Below are 22,373 nucleotides of genomic sequence, written 5' to 3' on the forward strand. Positions count from 1 at the left end.
AACCTCCATCCACCTTTGGTGGCGGAGGTAATAAAATTGCACGTGAATTGGTAGCTGGATATGTGCCTCCGCCCATGTGAGATGTCAATCCACTGACGGTTCATCTCAAAGGACACATGAAAAATTAAAGGTCACATGAGTGAATGCAAAATAAAAAGACAGGTAGAAGAGAGACATCAGATGCTTCTAACTCTTATGGTCTGTAAAATGATTTTCAAAGATCACATGACCTATGACCTTTTACCACCAAAATAAAATCAGGACATGATAACGGATGGACAGATTCATGCACAGACGCTTGGATGGATAACCCAAAAACATGCCTTGGGCCTTAAGCTGCGGAGAAAGAAAAACTCGACGTAGACAATCTAATGAAGAAATTCAGACATGTATCACTGTGACAGACATGTGTCACATTATGAGAAGACATTATACCATACTCGACACAGAGTGTTGATGCTGCATAAGCAGTTTATTGGCAAAGGTAATGCTAGGTGGTTTGCTATGGCCTTCCCAGCAGTCATTCAAGGCAGGAATTTGGAATTTGTTCAGGGTGCTGGCGATAGCTCGCCTACTCTTCGCCAAGGACATCGTGATATATTTAACATCCACTAATGAATGTTGGCAGGTTGGCAGGTGGCAGGTACACCCTGGTGTTGGGCTAGCGGCTAGGGTGCCGGCTTAGGATCCTAGGATCCTGGGTTCGAATCCTGGTCGATCGCTGAATTAACGCCAGGGGGTTGACTCAGCCTGTCATCCTTCCGAGGTCGGCAAATTGAGTACCAGTTCACTGGTAATTCCCTGTTTGTCGTTAAAGGTGGCAAAAAGGGTTGGCGTGAGGAAGGGCATCCGGCCGTAAAACATTGCTTCAAAAAGGGGACCAAAAAACAACAACAACCACGGTTCCCGAAAAAGGCCAACCCCCGCTTTGCGGGGAAAAATGGCCTCTAAAGGTGGTTAATGAATGTTGGCAGGCAGGATGCCCAATTTAATGTCCATCCGAGGGACGGCACACACATTGATGGATCACCCTACCTGAGAAACACTGGGATGACAGTTTATAGCTGGGCCGAGATTCAAACCCAGGGGAGACAGCTCAGAGGTGAGTGTACATACATACCTCTAGGCCATTCTGCCAGCTCTCAATAGAAAAAGCCTAACACTGTTTTGATTTTGATAACTGCCAAAAAAGGCTTGTAAGATTTTTATAACTTGCAACAACAACAAAAAAAACGACTACCATATTTTTGACCTCCAAGTTGATGTGGAGTACAAGTATAATTGGCTAATTTCCCCATTTTTCTTTCTATCATATTGTTACGGTTTTTAGAACCGGCGCTTGTAAATAATAATCCTTGTAAATAATAATCCTTGTAAATAGTTCCCTGTAAATATTCCCATTTTCTAAAGGTTAAAGGTAGCACCCTAATTAGTCCATATACAACACGCAGGGCACCATAGGAACTCTTTCAGTTATTTCATTAGTATGTGTTTCAGGTAAGGCTGTTTCCAATAGTTTGACTCTGCGTTGCATTAACTAAATAAGATAGGTCCTTCAATCCCGTGCATTTTGATCTCTCTCTCTCCAACCTACTCCATCATGCACACCTACAGGCGGGGGTTGTCTCTCTCTTGCTATTACGCGCCTTAGCGCTTGCTTGCTAGCAGCGTTCGCTGCATCAAACGCCATTGCGCACGCGGTCAGGCTGGCGAGGAAGGGCAGAGGAGGCATGGCCCCCCGTCCACTCCTCGCCGACCAACCAGGGCTGAGGTAAGCTGGCTAGTGGGCGTAGCCCTATGAAGGCGGCTTGATTTCAACGCGCGAGATATAAGCGCGAGCGCGAAGCCCTATTACGGACTGCGCAGGGAGCCACCATTGATGACGGACTGAGCAGATTGCATCATTGATTACGGACTGCGCAGGGAACCATTGCTCGATACGAACTGCGCCAAAAGAGAGCTCGATTACCTAGAACTGCGCTGGGAGATGCTGATGATTACAAACTGCGCAGGGAACGACCAACTGTATTGGACTGCGCCGGGGACTTCTGTGGAACTGCAGCACGTTATGAGCGTTGAGAGAGAGAAAGCCGAATACCTTCCCCGATATATGAACCCCGCTAAGTAAGGTCCGCTTGCGTGCAACAATATACGAGCAGCGCTACCTGCCGGGTTTCGCCGCGGAGCTGGAGCATGGATCGGAACCGGAGCGTGGACCGGGGTGGAGCGTGGATCGGAGCCGGAGCCCACGCCGTCCTTCTACTTGGACCTTCCTTCCCTGCCACCATTACTCCTTTCATGTAAGTCTGTTTGTGTTGTCCTGGGCGTGATAATTAAGACTGTATAAGGTTGCCCTGTGTCTGCTTCTTCTTCCCTTGTACATTTACCCTTCCGTTTCCTCTTTAATTATTGTGGTAATAAATTCCTGTGTTCTTCCTTACTTTGGTTTCTTCTGTCCGATCGTCTTAGTCTTTTCACAATTGAATATACGTGGCACAATTTCGGCAATCGCTCAGGATCGGGTTAGTCAACCGCTAACGGCTCGGGCTTCGGATTGCTAACCGCTCGGCAAATTCCATCTTGTCCGTGGTCCGAGCAGGAGTTATCTCCCTGCTTCACGGCCAGGGGTAGCACTCAGGTATTTGGGACTTCATTGACCAATCACCCTGGCTACTCCGGACCGGAAGGAGCGTTATAACTTCTAGGGTTGGGGGAACGGCCAGCTTAAAAGACAAGGGGATTAACCCCCCCTTGGTAACGGGAGCGCCAACCCCCGAATCCGCAACAATATTTTTGACCTACAAGTTGATGTGGAGTACAAGTATAATTGGCTAATTTCCCCATTTTTCTTTCCATCATATTTTTGACCTACAAGTTGATGTAGAGTGCAAGTATAATTGGCTAATTTCCCCAATTTTCTTTCCATCATTCATAGATAGGTCTATTTGGAGTACAAGAGGCAAAATCAACCGCAGTAGTGAGAAAAACTGTCAGTCAGAAAAATAGAGGTCCTCCTTGACACTCATAATACATTTGTTATCATATAAAAGTACAATATTTAAAACAAGCTACAGAATCATTAAATAATCAGCGCTGGCTAATAGCACATTGCATTTTGTCGCAGGTCACTACTCCTTAATAAACATTAACATGACACATTGTCATACAAGCAATCAATGTTTGTCCACCAAGCTTTGCAGCCACAACTAGAATGCCACTCAGTAGAGCGCATACTCCCGCCGTGGGTCAAGTTGGAATAATACGATTTCACAAAAGTTTGAGGGAGTAGTTCAGTGACAACACAAGACAAGACAACACAAGACAGACACTGCCCAGATATATTAATATATATATATAGAATATATAGAAGATAATGTTTAAAAAAAACAAGGCAATTTCCCTTACATTTTCGGATTCAGCGTTCAATTCTATATAAGTGAGTGTATTTTGAGGCATGTGTGACTTCAAATAAAATTGTAAGCCAGGCAAAACGTTCGTTTCATTCCTTAGGGATACAACATGTAAAACTGGCCCAAACGTCAAAACAAAACTCGCTCATTTTAAGTCGTACAAGCTAATGCGACCACTCATTCTTCTGGGAAGAATCCCCTGCACATGCTGGTCACACTTATAAGTCACCTAAGTCTTTATAAGTTCATCAAATACTGACACCGCGATTGACATTCGCTGAGGTAAATGTTGATATCTCTTCTGAGGTTAAAAAAACAACAAAAAACCCAGTTTTAAAGCATTATACGTATCAAACGATACATTTTATGAAACGGGGAAACCGAATACACACTTTGGTGGTTTTAGAATGACAGAATATGTCTTTATTAGAAAAAAAAAAATGAACATTGAAGACGATGCTGCTAAAAACTACACCGCTCTAATGCATAACCACGAGTTTAAACTACATTTACAACAAATATGAAAACTATTTTCATATCACAATGTTAAATATAGAATATAGAGAAGATAATGTTAAAAAAAAATGAGCCCTATCTTCCAATGGTAGAAAAATTCCCAAAAAAAATTCCTGGATCTGGAATAATATCCTGAGCTTCACCAAAAACTAATCAATTCTTCCTTATCCCAAGGGCAATCATCCCACCAACTTTCATCCAAATCCGTTCAGAACTTTTCCAGATATCTTGTTCACAAACACACGAACACACACGAACACACACGAACACACACACACACACGAACACACACACACACACACACACACACACACACACACACACACACACACACACACACGGACACGATCGAATGCATTACTCCCTGGCGGGAGTAATTAGCCTTCTTGGTTTTCTCAGCACAAGATTCGTCTTTGTACTAATACTGTACGTATACGTACTTCCCAGGCGATTTGACAGCACCATCCCATGGCACCAATGTGACAACTTATCCACTCCGGATTCACTGCATGTTTGATAGCAAGAAATCAGGGATTTCTTCATTCCAAATTTGTCATGCGACTCACCCGAAAGACCGATCATGGCAATGGAGCATCATATCACTCCGGGCTTACCTCCCATTTCCCTTCCTGGCCCACAAATTATTTCCGCAGTCCATCCGATCGCCTGGTGTTGGCTTAACGGAAAGGGCGCTAGCTTGGGATCCTGAGTTCGAATCCCGGTCGATCGCTGAATTAACACCAGGGTGGTTGACTCATCCTGTCATCCTTCCGAGGTCGGCAAATTGAGTACCAGCTTGCTGGGATGAATGATCCGGTGTGTACCCCGATTTAGAATAGGTACACCGTATCCCTGCATCGTAAGATATGACTAAGGGTTGGCGTCAGGAAGGGCATCCGGCCATAAAAACATTGCCTCAAACAGGGCCCCATGAGGTCAGGGGGCCTGCAAGGCCAACCCCCACTCTAGCGGGGAAAAATAATAATAATAATAATTAATAATAATTCATTTATTTTGTATAGCGCTTTTCAAGTAGCCCAAAGGCGCTTTGACAGAGTGGAAAACATAATGCATAACAATACATGAAAACCATAATTGCAAAAAGACAAGAATCAATAGGGAAATATTTAAAGCAAAAGGAGGGAGAGGGAGAAGAGATAGTCAGGGGTTAAATGCTGTGGGTTGAATGTTGAATGCAGTGTTGAACAGGTGGGTCTTTAGTGATGTTTTGAATGTGGTGAGTGAGGAGAGGTCTCTGATGGTGTGAGGTAGTGAGTTCCAGAGGGTGGGAGCAGCGATGGAGAAGGCCCTGTCCCCCCAGGATCTGAATTTGGTCCGGATGGAGGGGGTCAGGAGGTTGGTACCAGCAGAGCGGAGGTTGCGGGTGGGAGTGTGTCTGGAGAGGAGGTCAGCCAGGTAGGATGGGGCCAGATTATGGAGGGCTTTGTATGTCAAGAGGAGGATTTTGTACTGGATTCTCTGGGGGATGGGGAGCCAGTGAAGCTTGTAAAGGACGGGGGTGATGTGGTCACGGGTCCGGGAATGGGTGAGTAGACGGGCAGCGGAGTTCTGAATGTATTGGAGTTTATTGGTGATTTTTGAGGGTGAACCAGAGAGGAGGCTATTGCAGTAGTCCAGACGGGAGGTGATGAAGGCGTGGATGAGGGTTTCTGCAGCCGTGGAGGAGAGGGATGAGCGGAGACGGGCAATGTTTTTCAGGTGAAAGAAGGCTGACTTTGTGATCTGTTTAGTGTATTTGTCGAAGGAGAGGGTTTGGTCAAAGATGACGCCAAGATTCCGGATGTGAGGGGAGGTGGATACTGGGATACCGTCGATGTTGAGGGCAAAGTTATGGGTGGATTTTGTGAGGGTTTTTGGGCCAATGATGATTATTTCAGATTTATCACAGTTAAGCTTGAGGAAGTTGATTTGAAGCCAGGATTTTATTTCAGTGATGCAGTTTGTCAGGATAGAGTGGGTGTCGGTGGAGACGGACTTGGTGGAGATGAAAAGCTGGATGTCATCGGCGAAGCAGTGGAATTGGAGACCATGACCGCGGATCAAGTGACCGAGGGGGGACAGGTAAAGGATGAAGAGGAGGGGGCCAAGAACTGAACCTTGGGGGACACCTTGGGGGAGGGGAGCAGTGGGGGATTTGCAGTTATTGATGGAGATGAACTGGCGTCTGTCAGAGAGGTATGATTTAATCCAAGAGAGACTGCCGGTAACGTTAAAGGTGGATTCAAGTCGGGTGAGGAGGATGGTGTGATCGATGGTGTCAAAGGCAGCGCTGAGGTCGAGGAGGATGAGAATGTTGAGGTTGCCAGCGTCAGAGGAGAGGAGAAGGTCGTTGGTGATTTTGAGGAGAGCAGTTTCAGTACTGTGGTTGGAGCGGAATCCGGATTGGAATGTTTCATACAGGTTATTGGCAGAGAGGTGATGTTTGAGTTGAGTGGCTACAGCGCGTTACAAAACGTTTGACAGAAAGGGTAGGTTGGAGATGGGTCTGAAGTTGTTTAGGGTGTCAGGGTTTAGACCAGGTTTTTTTAGAATGGGGGTAACAGCAGCAATTTTGAGGGAAGGTGGGACGATGCCTGTAGACAGGGAGGAGTTTATTGTTGCAATGATAAGTGGAGAGAAAGCAGGGAGGGAGGCCTTGACAAAGCTGGAGGGGATGGGGTCAAGAGTGCAGGTGGCAGTTTTCATTCCTATGAGGAGTTCAGAGAGGTCAGTAGGGGAGATTGGGGAGAACCGAGACAGGGGATGGCAGGACAAGGGGGGGCAGGTGGTTGGAGGGGGAGCGGGTGCGGCAGTGGTCAAGCTGTTGTAGATGTTGTCAATTTTGCGTTGGAAGAAAGAGAGGAAGGAGATGCAGTTGTCTACTGTGAATGACTGGGTGGTGGTGTTCAGGGGGCGGAGGAGTTTGTTTATTGTCGAGAAGAGTGCTTTTGGGTTTCCGGAGCCAGAGTGGATAATTTGAGAGTAGTAGGCGGAGCGGGCGTGGGAGAGGGCATCTTTGTAGTGTTGTAGGTGGTCCTTGTAGGCTTGGGAGTGAACTGTGAGACCTGTTTTATTGCGGAGTCTTTCAAGTTGGCGAGCACGAGTTTTCATCAGGCGGAGTTCTGGGGTAAACCAGGGAGCAGAATGGGTGAAAGAAACTGTTTTGGTTTTTACAGGCGCAAGCTGGTCAAGGCAGGAGGAGAGAGTGTGGTTGTAGTCGTCAGTGAGGTCGGAAGGGGTGTGGAGGTCAACGAAGGGAGAAGTGGACATTTTTTCAGAGAGAGTGGATGAGAATGAGGTAGGTGAAAGAGCGTTTAGCTGACGGAAGGTGATAGTGCGATAATGTCTTGGTGTTGGGGTGGGGATGTTGATGGCCATAGTGATAGCTAAGTGGTCAGAGAGGGTGAGGTCGGAGCCAGAGAGATGGTGCAAATTTAATCCAGTGGAGCAGACAAGGTCCAAAATGTGACCACGGATATGGGTAGGAAAGTCGACATGTTGAGTGAGGTTAAAGCAGGTGAGTAAATCAGTGAAGTCAGTGGTTATTGTGGAGTCAGTGGAGTCCATGTGGATATTGAAATCACCAAGGAGGAGGATTGAGGGGGAGAGGGAACATAGCTGGGTCAGAAAGTAGGAGAAGTCAGACAGGAATGATGGGTGTGGTTTGGGAGGGCGGTAGACGACAGCCATGACTGACTGCGAGCGACCAGAGAGTTTAAAAGCCAGGTGTTCAAATGATGAGGATGAGGCGATGGGGATGAGGCTGGTCCTGATGTCTTGACGGTGGATAATGGCAATTCCACCACCTCGGCCCTCCGAGCGTGGTTTATGGACGTAGGAATATCCATTGGGTGTGGTGAGGTTGAGTGTGTAGTAGTCCAGAGGTTGTTGCCAGGTTTCGGTGAGACAGAGAAAGTCCAGTTTGTTATCCAGGATGTATTCGGTCAGGATGAGGCATTTGTTGTTGAGGGACCGGGTGTTGAACAGGGTGAGCTTGATGTTGTTTTGAACAGCAGGGATGAATTCAGGTGATTTAGCCAGGGTTCGTAGGCAGGAGGTGCGATCGTGTGCGTTGCTGTGACCAGATGCGCTGGGACGATGAGTGGGAGTGCGCTGAGCCGACCAGAGGACGGGGATGGAGTGACCTGATTGCAAATATACAAACTTACGACCGGAGCCACGGTGAATGTACCTGGGTCGTCGGAGGAGTCCATTTGATTTGATGGCAGAGATGCATGATGGGGTGGAGCGGGTATTGAGCAGAAGGAGCCTTGCGGCGGAGTACCGCAGAGCCATGTCAGGCAGGAGCGGAGAGACGAGACGAGGCCAAGGTTGAGGAGGTGAAACAATGGTCCCAACCCATGGGAGCGGGCCCGAGGAAACGAAGGAGCCAGGTAGGTGAAGCCAGGAGCAGAGCCAGGACCAAGCAGAGGGCAGGCAGGAGCAAAGAGACGATCACGAGGCCAAGGTTGATCACAGCAAAGCGGCAAATGCAGCGGCAATCGACCGCCGCCGCTACAAATCTAGATCACGGCGGGAAACCGCCACCAAACCGCTGCGATGGTCACAACCCACGAGAGCGTGCCCGAGGAAACAGCGAGCAGGCGAAGGAGCCGGGCAGGCGAAGCAGGGAGCAGAGCCGGGGCTATGCAGAGGGCAGACTCAATGGCCAAAAAAATCCGCACGACCACCAAAAAAGCAAGCCACTGACAGTGGCCCGGTCGAAGAAGCGGCGAGCATGTGACGCCTGCGTCCTCTTCATACCGGACCGGAAGCGGAGGTAGTGGCCGGTTTAAATGGCCTTAAAACGATCATTCATTTATTTCATTCATCCGAGATATGAAGGCCTCAAGCGTGTTCAGTTCCCAAGTTTATTGTAGAGCGCTCGCCAAGTGGCTTGAGCACTCAAGCAAGCACTCCATTTGAAACTGTTGATAAGGAATGGCTGGCTTGGCAAGCAGTAGCTAGCTGCTTGGTAACTGAACAACCCAGATCTCCTTCCCTGTAACCTATCGTCTCAACACCCACACCTCCCCCATCCCGACAAACAATCTCGGTGCTATATTTTGGTGAGTACCCCTGTGACTGTTCATTTAATTGTCCATTTGTGTTTTTTGTCGATTTGTTTAATATTTGTCTTGAATATGTAGTTGAGTGAGGTTACAGTTATGTTAGGGTGATCAAAAATGTGCCCTGGGAATGGAATACATCTCCCTATTACAACAAGAAGTCCATGGGGATATCTTGTGTGCTTAACATTGCACTTTCTGGGAACGCATCCACGATGTTGTGGAAACTTGCTGTTTTAAAGTAGTAAATAGACAATTTATTTCAGAAAATATCACACTTTGCAATTTCTTTTCATTTATAAAAGTGAATGTCTTAAAACATAGATAACTTGATTGTAAATACAAGTCAAGGCCCAGACTATTAAAAAGAGTATCAACTTGTATGCCGAAAAATGCGGTAAACAAATCATTTCAAAGTGAATTCATTGATTTATACGATATATTCGACATATTGCAGTAAACAAAATGCGGTAAACATTGCGCAAACAAAATGCGCAAAAATGCGGTAAACATTGCGCAATGCAAAAATGCGGTAAACAAATCATTTCAAAGTGAATTCATTGATTTATACGATTTATATGACATATTATTATTTGTCAAAATTTGTTTCTGAAAATGAGGTGTAAATGAACATACCATGAAAGAAGCTGGGCAGCCCAAATACACAGGCAATGTTCTTATGTAGACAAAAAGCAAAGAGCATGTGCCTCAAAAGGAAATGCACCAATTTTCATACAGAATGTGGAAACATACCTCACAATGTTCCCACAGACAGATGAATGGCTCAGGAAGCTCAGGAAGCAAGTTGCGGTTCTGTCTGCCAAGAGTGCAGCTCCTGCTGTCCAGTTCCACTTCATCAGGTCCTTCAACATCTACTTCACTGCCGCTACTCGACTCCCCGCTACGAAAGGCAAGCAGAAAGTGCTGACCCCATTCCTTCAGCTTGGTGTGGTAACCATGAAACATGACATGCCTTGTAAGATCCACACGCCCCTCAGATGAAACAAAGCCACAATCGTCCCACAAACACCTTAAACCGTCTGAAAAAAATAAAAAGGGGAATAAAACAAACAAATACACCCATGGATACTTGAGTCACAGTGAACAGACCTCATGAGTAGAAATGAAAAAACAAACAAATATATTTCCTTTTTCTTTACATTTGAAAAACAAACATGGTTTATGAAAGGGAAGAAAAAAAAAATCAAACATTATTCAACAGGAATGACCACACTGTGGTCACAACCTGCAATAAAATCCGGTAATGGGACGATTCAGAAAAACCCATATAAAGCTTTCTTAAAAGATGAACAGCGTGATTGGAGAAACACACATTTAATGTGCTATTAAAATATTAATTCGACACCTCGTATCCATTTCACCCTCCCCATGGGTATATCAAAACGAGTTTATTTGTCACGCGGTCATGGGTTGCTTAACCCAATATTGCGCTGTTCAAAAGTTACATAACGCAATTTTTTATAATTTTTTTATTTTTTGTAATTTTGTGTAATGTAACACTTGATTACGTAACGCAACGTAATGCTTGATTACCGTGCTTTCTGACGGACTTGACTAAACCTATTATTCTACATATGATTAGATTTTTCGGGGCCCCTCATCATGAATAACACCCAAACCAAACAAAGCCAATGGAAATCTGACACAACAAGCTCAGGCAGTGTATAATCAGCAGAGGTCGACATGCCTAATGTGTTAGGCCCACCAGAAAACAAAGATGGCGGCCCTATAATTTTGTGTTATGGTGGGTGGAATCAAGCGACAGATGTGGGTGTTGTCCGGCAGTGGGTGCACATTTCAAAAATCGACCCCGACAAGAACACCAACACCAACACCAACAACAACAACAACAACAACAACAGCAGCAGCAGCAGCAACGTGAAGCTCTTGTATACCTGCAAGCAGGTATAAACAATCAGGTACAATCAGCAGGTACATTATGCAAAAGGCACTCAATTTGTTAACATTAAAACTTAGAACATTCACTTAGTCAAATTATACAGCACATATAACCAATATTGTACACCATGTAAAACGAAAGACCTTCGACGCCCGGCAATGACATGCACCGAAAGGGCATACTCAGTTTTTACTCCGTTTGTTTTCTTTCTTGTTTGTGTGTCCGGGCGATATGTCAGCCATCCTTTGAGCTAGGAAGCTGAAGTTTGAGCACAGTAGTGACCAAGTGATTTGGCTATAAAGGGTATTTTTGATTTATTGACTAATCAATTAAATGATTAATTAGTTAATTTTCAACTAATTACTTTATTAATTCATTTTCAAAAGGTTACAGCCAACTGATTGATATTAATTATTTTATGATTATTATTTATTTATTTTGATTATGCAATTACTCAATCAAACTATTATTGTACACTGTTCGCTTCCAATTCCGTCTACATGTGCTGCACGGTGGCAGTGTACTTTGAATGTAGCTGTACTTGTATTCAATTTGCCTTTTCAAATGATACAGGAAATCAGCATACTACGTATATGTAGTACATAACAACATTGATGAAGTTACATCAAAAGACACACATACCTTTCCCTTCACATGAAGTTATTACAAAATCATACATGTGATCTAACATCAAGGTGACATACTGTATGTGTGTTCTTGCTGCATGACATATATGTTACCTAGGCTTTTAAAAGCCCTCCCTGAACATTAAATTGATATACCATAATCATAAAAAAAATTAACAATAATATCACAGCCATAGTGAAGAGCAACTTGAAACACCTCAGTGGAAACACACGATTTCATAAATATACGGCGAATAAGCCGCACACACGAATGAGCATGTGGTTTGCTCCTGCAACCAAAAGAACCCTAAGCAAAACATTTGGGATCCAGCCAATCTAACAGATGTAAAGTGTACAAACTTGGAAAGAACTTGGGCATTAAACCTCAACTTCTACCCCCCCAAAACCCCCTCCCACTCCACTCCACTCCTGCAAATATATTATATAGTATATATATATAAATGACAAGAATGGCTGTTCGTTCGTCCGTTCCCCGTTACGCTGATTGGCTGTGTGAGGCTAGGTGCACTGTGATTGGATCCTGGCAAGATTATCATATAGGCTAATTAAAAGCTGATATTCAAAATCTGCTTCAATATTTTTACGATCGGAACTCCTGGCCGAAATAATTATGTCAAAATCTAGAGTGAAATCGGGAAATAATTCGGAAAAACTTTTTAAAAACCCGATATTTAATTAAATAATACTCTCCTTGGGATGTGAGATAAACTGCTCCAAAACAGAAGTGTTATATTCACGATAACCATGCGTTCCCTATAACCTTTCTCATCCATGTGAAAAAGACAAACAGCGACTATTAAAAGCATCATCAAATGTCAAAAGGTTGCAGCCAATTGACATCACAGGCGTTCTCATGCCTTCCGGTCTGTAGGATCATTCCTTTATGGCCCAGTGGAATTGGAATAAATTCAAGCTATATAAACATGATGTATTTTATATGCACATAAGCAACAGCAATGTTTTGGCTTCATTACATAACCAGAGTTGTTATTTTTTCAAGGCATCGAGCAATCAAGCCAGCGTTCTGTACCTATGCACCGACCTAATTTTTTTTTTTAATTTTCGGAAGCAAATGAGGCTGTGCTTATACATCCCCAACATCATTCTTTTATTTTATTTCTGAAGCAATCGAGGCCTGAAGAACACCAAATAAATCCCGCCTGACATTTTGACCCGTTCATGTTTAGAATCCCATTTGACCCGTTCCCGTTTCCCATTCCCTTGTTGCAAATAATTCATCGGACATAATCTATAACGTTGTATGTATAATTCACTGTGTTTTGTTGAGTTTTGTGCACCCATCCATCATGATTGTATCATACAGGATTATTAAAAAGCTGATATATTTGGTTATTTGATTTTATTTTACACCATATTTTGATTTTAATTTATTACCGGCCAGTAACACCAGCAGCGATCTTTTTGGATTTGGATCCTACCTCTCATGTCAACTTTTGTTGCTCCCATGAATGCTATTGTCTGTTCTGTGTTCTTTCTCTTCCACAAGCCTTGATGTATAAAAATAAAAAATCCAGTATTCTTTTATTATGCATTTCTTTATTGATATTAATTGTTTATTAATAACATAGTGCCACAAGTACGCAAGATCGCTGTCCATGTAGTGACTGTTATCGATACGGGTCCCAGCGGAGTGGTTCTATGTATGTCCGTACACTACATCTTCTTCTTCTTCTTTAACTGGCAACGTATTTCGCTCCCAAAAACGTCTGTTTGCAAATTTGAACTTCAACCGCTGCCCTGTACCTTCACTCGATTATCTACTGTTGGAAAGGTAATCATCGATTTACTTGGTTGAAAAAACCGTTGGCATCGTTACATATTCCGTTTGAACGCACGTGAATATGAGTGGGAAAAAGAGGGAAAACAGGGACGGAGAGGGGATTAGGGGAGAGAGGGGAGAGGTTAAGGGAGGGAGTGGAGGAGAGACGGGGGAGAGGAGTGAGGGAGGGAGTAAGGATGACAGGGGGATCCGATGCTAGCTTTTTCCATCACTTGGGATGGGTACAATTCCTAGTTTACAATAATGAAAAGATATCTCATCCCAATTATAACCTCCAAATGAAATACATTTCTCTCGTAATATATTAATGTATTAGCATTGCCAAGTCTTACAAGTACTTCATCATATTTCCAACTCTTGCGTCTCACTATCAGCCATGATCTCTCTTGGGCAAACCAAATTTCAAAATTGGCCCCCAAAGCCAGCCGCAGACTTGGCATCCTCCGTCATGCAAAGTCCTTCCTTGGCACACCGGAACTCTCATCCACCTACAAGGCCTTCATCCACAGCTCGATGGAGTGCTGCTCTCCACTCTGGGATGGCACCCCTGCCTCACACCTTCTCAGCTGGACACCGTGGAAACCAAGGCCTTCAAAATCATTGGAATATTTTGTGACTAAAGCATCAGTCACATTTGCTCTACGGCTAGGATACGGCGGCCGTACCCCCCCTAAATTGACAGAAACGTGCGGCGGCCGCAGAGTTTCTGAGGTGGCCTCAGGGTGGCCCTAGGGCGTATGGCTATCTTTTACAGGCCGTAGGGGTCGCCGTGGAATTATAGCGCGGAGTTATAACTTTTTTCATTTCTGGGGTGGCCGTAGCAATTCGACAAGCCATAGCCATGACAACTGTAAGTGCTGTTATATATATGAAAAAGAACTGGTATATATACCCACTCGTTACCGTCCGTCTGGCCGCACGTTCGCCTTAGGGCCCCCCTGCGGTCGCCTTGCGGGCACCTTGAGGCTACCTTGCGTCTGCCTTGAAAATTCTTTGGCCGCCGCAGGGACGCCCTAAGGTCACCGTGCGACATCAAATCAAAGACCGTACGGCACCCCCACGTTTTCGGTCTCCACAATTTCTAAATATCCCGTGCGGCTACCCGAAAAAGAAAAACATATGTGACTGCTACATTGTGTGACCGTGGAAATACTGCGGCCGCCCTATAATTGCTAGTGGCCGTAGATTTTTTAGACCCTACGGCCGCCGAGCCAAATGTGACTGAAGCATAAGCTGAGTCTATGGGTCTGTCACTTTGCCATCACAGACAGGTCATTGGTCTCTCTTTCTTCTACCACCTCCCTTCTGGTCTGTCATCCTCTGCTCTTTCTGTGCTTACCCCCCCCCCCCCACCCCCGATTTCTGCAGAGGGCACGCAGTCCACAAGCATCTCCCTTCTAGTGAAACTCCAAAAATCCAGGATCACTGCTCACGTCCACTCATTCATTCCTCTTTTTTCCTGCCTATGGAACTAACTTCCACATCCTCTTCAATCTCACCCTTTCCTCCAGAACATCAAGATAGCTATTCACCATCATCTCCTATAATCCCCCATGTGAAGCCATGATCTTGTCTACCACTGTTAAACAACCCCTATTCCCCCACCCAAATTTAATGTTTTTCCTTTTGAAGAGGTTCCTCTTTTATCCATCCTGTCTACCCCCTGCATCATCACCTACCCTTCATTATTAACCACATACCTTGTTTGGCCGTCTCCGTCTATTTTGTCCCTTGGCCCTGCTGTTGACAATTCCCCACTGTCGTTCTGCTGTTCCATTTGTTCTGTTCTGTCCTGATCTGTTCTTTCTTCAAGCTCTTTATTGAGCCATGATTTTATAAACTATACAAAAAAATACAATTGATGGTGCGTGTCTAAATGACATCCCATTAAGGCACTCTGTCACTATAAAAGCAGAATTATACGTTGCCATTTCCCCCAAGCCTAACTTCTTCTTCTTTTTTTATGCAGCACAAGGCTGTGGGGCAGTATCATTGGCTGAGGGTGTGGCTATGCATCTGATGCAATGCCCTCTAGAGTCTTGAGGTTAGGGCAGGAATTTGTAATTTGTTTAGGGTGCTGTTTCTTTTTTTCCGCCGAATCTTCAGGAAGGACACAGTGGGATCTTTAATATCTACCAGCGACTGCTGACAGACGGAATACTCAGATTGATGTCCTCTGCCGGTGAAGCAGCAGGGCGACTATATTTGGGACAGGAATCAAACTCGGACTATGGAGTTCATATATGAGTGTGCTCCCTCTGAGCTATCCCACCATCCCCCCAAAAGTTCTACAAATGTTATATTTGAGGACTATTCCACAAACCTCGACATCGTACAGGTATACCAAAAAAAAATAATTCATTCTTGTTAAATATGTCACTGTCCTTTCATCCCTCCCCCAAGTCTCTGCCTTTCCTTATACTGCCTATGATAATTCCTCTGTCATCATGTGTTATTTTATTTTGGTTGCTTGTCTATTTATTATGTCCGCCACCGAATGTGGACGGAGGTTTTCACCCATGTTTGTTGCTTGGTGAAAGTATTTTACCAAGTATGTTGGTCTGTTTGGCACACAATTTTCTCCGGTTTTGAAGCAATCGTTCGGAAATATTTTGTGTATGTAGGTGACCAACCAAGGAGAGCAATGCACATGTTTGGTCAGGATTCGGATGCGGATCATATAATTTTTTTTAACGATCCTTTAACATTGGAAGATATGGTAAATTTAAATTTATGAAGGTGTTTTTTTTTATTTTAAAAAATACTGAATCGAGGCTCGTGAAAGAGCTGACAACCACGAGGGAAAGACAGCACAGGGGGAAACATTCATTAAAACACATTCAACAAAAAGACATCCAGGAACACAGCACAGGGGGACCGCGAGGGAAAGACAGCACAGGGGGAAACATTCATTAAAACAGATTCAACAAAAAGACATCCAGGAACACAGTACAGGGGGACCGCGAGGGAAAGACAGTACAGGGGGAAACATTCATTAAAACACATTCAACAAAAAGACATCCAGGAACACAGTACAGGGGGACCGCGAGGGAAAGACAGTACAGGGGGAAACATTCATTAAAACACATTCAACAAAAAGACATCCAGGAACACAGCACAGGGGGACCACGAGGGAAAGACAGTACAGGGGGAAACATTCATTAAAACACATTCAACAAAAAGACATCCAGGAACACAGCACAGGGGGACCGCGAGGGAAAGACAGTACAGGGGGAAACATTCATTAAAACACATTCAACAAAAACACATCCGGGAATACAGCACAGGGGGACCACGAGGGAAAGACAGCACAGGGGGAAACATTCATTAAAACACATTCAACAAAAAGACATCCAGGAACACAGTACAGGGGGACCGCGAGGGAAAGACAGCACAGGGGGACCGCGAGGGAAAGACAGTACAGGGGGAAACATTCATTAAAACACATTCAACAAAAAGACATCCAGGAACACAGCACAGGGGGACCGCGAGGGAAAGACAGTACAGGGGGAAACATTCATTAAAACACATTCAACAAAAAAACATCCAGGAAAACAGTACAGGGGGACCGCGAGGGAAAGATAGCACAGGGGGACCGCGAGGGAAAGACAGTACAGGGGGAAACATTCATTAAAACACATTCAACAAAAAGACATCCAGGAACACAGTACAGGGGGACTGCGAGGGAAAGACAGTACAGGGGGAAACATTCATTAAAACACATTCAACAAAAGGACATCCAGGAACACAGCACAGGGGGACCGCGAGGGAAAGACAGTACAGGGGGAAACATTCATTAAAACACATTCAACAAAAAGCCATCCAGGGACACAGCACAGGGGGACCGCGAGGGAAAGACAGTACAGGGGGAAACATTCATTAAAACACATTCAACAAAAAAACATCCAGGAACACAGCACAGGGGGACCATGAGGGAAAGACAGTACAGGGGGAAACATTCATTAAAACACATTCAACAAAAAGACATCCAGGAACACAGCACAGGGGGACCGCGAGGGAGAGACAGTACAGGGGGAAACATTCATTAAAACACATTCAACAAAAAGACATCCAGGAACACAGCACAGGGGGACCGCGAGGGAAAGACAGTACAGGGGGAAACATTCATTAAAACACATTCAACAAAAGGACATCCAGGAACACAGCACAGGGGGACCGCGAGGGAAAGACAGTACAGGGGGAAACATTCATTAAAACACATTCAACAAAAAAACATCCAGGAACACAGCACAGGGGGACCACGAGGGAAAGACAGTACAGGGGGAAACATTCATTAAAACACATTCAACAAAAGGACATCCAGGAACACAGTACAGGGGGACCGCGAGGGAAAGACAGTACAGGGGGAAACATTCATTAAAACACATTCAACAAAAGGACATCCAGGAACACAGTACAGGGGGACCGCGAGGGAAAGACAGTACAGGGGGAAACATTCATTAAAACACATTCAACAAAAGGACATCCAGGAACACAGTACAGGGGGACCGCGAGGGAAAGACAGTACAGGGGGAAACATTCATTAAAACACATTCAACAAAAGGACATCTAGGAACACAGTACAGGGGAACCGCGAGGGAAAGACAGTACAGGGGGAAACATTCATTAAAACACATTCAACAAAAAAACATCCAGGGACACAGCACAGGGGGACCGCGAGGGAAAGACAGTACAGGGGGAAACATTCATTAAAACACTTTCAACAAAAAGACATCCAGGAACACAGCACAGGGGGACCGCGAGGGAAAGACAGTACAGGGGGAAACATTGATTAAAAGAACCCTAACAGTTCTACCCAACATACAAATTTATAACTTGTTACTTGGCAAAAAAAATTTTTGGGACAAGTATGTTGATCACTCCGGTTTGTGTGTTTGTGTGTGTGTTTGTCTGTCCACTCACTTGCACTTGCCGACAGGTCACCATTTTAAACAAATCTTCACGAAACTTTAAAAAAAAAATGGTGGAATTGGTTGTCCGACAGAATCCTATTTCTATTTTTGAGGTCAAAAGGTAAAAAGGTAAACATAGGCCAAAGGTCAACCACTTTTTTCAAATTCCTAAAATCCTCCATTTTCATCCTATTGACTTGAAATGTGAATAGGATTTACATATCAGCGAACTGAATTCAACCACCAATTATATTTGAGGTCAACATAGGCCAAAAGGCCAACATAGGCCAAAGGTCAACAACCCTTTCCAATTTCTAAAATCCTCAATTTTCATCCGATTAAATTAAAATTTGAATTGGATTTTCATATCAGGTCACTGAATTCAACCACCAATTATTTTGAGGTCAAAAGGATGCTTTCCCGAGTGCCATTCTACTTTGTTCTCTTTTGCCAAGTATCGCTCTATGAGTGATTTTGCATTTGTTTGTTTGTCTGTTTATTTATTTATTTATTAAATCTTTTATTTGTTTATTTTCAACAGAAAATTGTATTGGAGATTCGAAATGAAAATACCCTTCTTTGCAAATCTGAGGATTAAATCATCAATTTGTTTGAGGACCTTTCAGATCCGGACTTGGAAGGTGACAAAAACAAGCCGATTAGATTTTGCTTCAGGTCCAAATCCAGATCCGGCCTATCAATAGGATACAAAACGTAAACTGTTCAGCCTGGTGGAGGTATGAGCTCTACAAAGTGCCGTTCTAGTTCTTTATGTAATGTTCTTCCATTAACACTGTGTTTCTGCAAATAAAAACAAAACTTCTGTTGGTTCAAAACACCTCAGTCCAACAGGATCCCTAAACTTTGAATGATCTAGTCTGTGATTGATTCAGACTAAAAACTGTCAGATTAGTGCTTTGCAGGGAGGGAATTGCAACAAAAAGCACGCCGTCCGTTTAATGGAACACTAGTCTGTGGTACCGTCTGCGAGTATTGATGGTTGGTGGACTTAAAGATAGACAGTGTCTTTCGCAAAGAGTGAGTTTTCGCAGCAACCTGAACAAATTTGAAATCCATGCGCTGACTGATTGCTGGGAAGGCAACGGCAAACCACCTAGAATAACTTAAGCCTTGCCAAGAAACTGCTTCAGCAGCACCTAGGCTGTCTGCTCAAAGAAAGGGTCTGACCGACTGAATAAGCCACAAGATCCGAGTGAAAACCTGTTGTAGTTTGATCAAAAATAACGTGAAAATACAACCAAAATAGTAGGAAAAACAAAAAAGAAGTGGGCCCAAGTCGTTATGCTCAAGACAAATGTTAATTGATGTAAAAATCTATCATGTTAAAGCACAAATTATATTTCCACAAGTACATATCATAAACAGTGGTGTAGTGCCAAATTTTGAGGTACTGGAGCTCTGCAAAAATGTCGGCCATGACGTCATTATCAGATATACCTTCACATCAGGTTTTAACATGGCATCAACTATTTGAGGTCTCAAAATGAGTGATAAATGAAATGCTCACATTTTATCATGATAACCAAAAGCTTAACGCTCCACCCAGTTAATCTCACAATTAGGAATCCCTTTATTAAGAAAAGTCAGCAGTTAGACTCTTAACCATCGTTTTTCAACAAAACTATGTATTTTAAGAAATAAAGACAAGTTTTTTCAATAGACGTTTTTTATTTAGTACCATGTAGTAAGGGCTAGCACGATGGTCGAGTTGTTGCTGGTGTTGCATAACCCCGGACAGTTCTCTCGGACCCGCCCGAGGCATGGAGACAACCGATCGATCTCGCAGGAGCGATCCAGAGATCCCCCACATCCAGGATGGTGTATGCCCGCTTTCACGAAGTAAGGGCCACGGCAGTTAGAGAGAGAGAGAGAGAGAGAGCGAGAGAGAGAGAGAGAGCGATAGAGAAAGAGAGAGATAGAGAAAAGAGGGAAAGGGCTGGTCCATGGGGACCGATCGGCACTGTGACCATGACTGCGCTGCCCCAATGAATCCGGGCAGCAGGGAAGAATGGGGAAGATTTGGCCACCGACTTGCACGAGGAAGTACAATAACCACGAAGAGTCATCCCCGGTAGTTGTGGGTGGCATACTGGCATAGTAGACTCGAGAGGTATGTAGATACACTCGCCTATAAACTGTCTAGCCTGGGTTCAAATCCTGATCCAGCTATAAACGGTCATCCTGATGTGTCACAGGCAGGTGATTCATCAACGTGTGTGCCGTGCCGTCCCTCGGATAGACATTAAACTGGGTGCCCTGTCTGCCAGTATTAGTTCCTTAGCTGTTGTTATTCATATTAGTTGGTTTCTCTCTTGGAATTGATGAAAGAAGATGAAGCTTTAGGGCCGGATAAACATCCGAGAGTATTGAAGGAGATAACATAGAAGATAGGCATGGTGTTAACATTGCAAATTGAAGGAGATTTGCTCTGCCAACATGAGTCCGTATCATTGATGTAGTATAGACCTACCATTGCTCATTACAACATAAAATAGCTGTCCTTCACAAAAACAGCCACAGCACTGATCCAGCCAGACTTCAACTGGTTGTAGGCATCCACAGTTTTCCATGCCTTCACGTCTTCCCGGGTTTTTGCAAACAGAAGATAATTCACTAAACCTGGATATAAAATGGTTGGAAAGTTCATCTCGCTTCTGGACTTTGCTGTATTCGGCAATTCATACGGGTCTGTGTTGTCTATATGTTATATTGTTATAATATCGCTCCTTAGGCACAGTGTCCTACATATTGACGTATCCAAGCTTTGCGACAAGCTTTGACATGATTATTTGGCCAAAAAAGCACACAAAGCGCAATAACTCAGCCGATCGTGAATGTGGGTTGGTGTTTTTTTTTGTTTGTATGTTTTTAAAACTGTAGGTTTCTGTTTTTATTTGTATGTAAAGCTAAGCTCTGCCTTAGATAGATTGAGGTGCTGGAGCGGTGCTCTGGTGCACTCCAGCAGCACTACACCCCTGATCATAAACAACATGCAACTTTATTGACATTAAATTAACGATATATCCACAATGTGTAAATGTAACACCAAATCTCACCAGCGCCTGGCTCACAATGTTCAGCCAGATGGGCCTCCAGGTGCCTGATGAACACCTCCATATCAGTGGCTTCGATACGGCAAGTTCTCCACTCGCAACGCAATGCCAACAAGGCATTTCTATGGCTTCGCCCTGGTGCCATTGCTGACACATCAGCAGCAACACATTGGAAGAAAAAGAAAAGAAGGCAAGAACAAAATCATGTTGGAAGACGATTCTCAAAATTATACTCCACTGACAGACAGATTACATTTCGCAGAGGGTGAAATCTAGATTGACATCTCTGCTTTTGTCAAATTGTGATCATAGAGCTTTAATCTCAGTCTGAAAAGACTTGAGTACCATGCGGATGCCTCCTAGTTTGGAGGTGATGTGTTGGTATAATATTTATGCACATGATGTCAGCATCATGTCATAGGGTTAGTGTGCTTCCTTAGTCATACATATATATATACAGTGAAACCTTGACTTACGAGTTTAATTCGTTCTGTGACCGAGCTCGTAACTCAATTTGCTCGTTTCTCAAATTAAATTTCCCCATTAAAATGCATTGAAATGCTATTAATCCGTTCCAGCCCCCAAAAAACCACACGAATTTTTTTTGTTACGTGTTTTTAAATAAGAAAAATGTACTTTATAAATAACAAATAATGTATAAACAAGCACGACCTCGTATATACTGTACGTAATAAGCGGCGTTACGCGCGCTGCTTGTAAACAAGGAGGAAGCGGACAACGCGGTAATTTGTAAGAGTCTTTATTCAAGAGCTCACTGTAACACTGGCGCGCTCCGGGCTGCGCGCCCGGTGTATATCCTGAGGCCACGCCTACCCCTCGGCGTGGCCCCCGCCCACTTGGTGCGCGGAATGATGTCACAACGCCAGTGAGCTTCCGTGTCCGCCACAATGTAAAGAAATAAACTGGTTTTATTAAGTGTATTTACCTTGAAGATCAGACGAAGATGCTGGCGGAGGTGGAGGAGATGACTTTTGCCTTTTTCGCCACACTTTCCTCGCTTT

The 22,373-nt window shown here is 44.2% G+C and overlaps 1 protein-coding gene across 1 annotated transcript in view; it reads right to left on the reverse strand.

The window, feature by feature from the left end:
- Window positions 1-22,373, reverse strand: part of HINFP (histone H4 transcription factor) — a 159,816-nt gene that overhangs the window by 44,515 nt on the left and 92,928 nt on the right. The window contains exons 2-3 of the mRNA XM_078771793.1: window positions 21,355-21,498; window positions 9,749-10,035 (exon numbers count right to left, since the gene is read on the reverse strand). Coding sequence (XP_078627919.1) covers window positions 9,749-10,035; window positions 21,355-21,496 — 429 coding nt within the window. The 5' untranslated portion in view covers window positions 21,497-21,498. The remainder of the gene's footprint in view (window positions 1-9,748; window positions 10,036-21,354; window positions 21,499-22,373) is intronic.

This window comes from Myxine glutinosa, chromosome 2 (genome assembly GCF_964187855.1).
Source record: "Myxine glutinosa chromosome 2, kmMyxGlut1.1, whole genome shotgun sequence".
Taxonomy (NCBI): Eukaryota; Metazoa; Chordata; class Myxini; order Myxiniformes; family Myxinidae; genus Myxine; species Myxine glutinosa.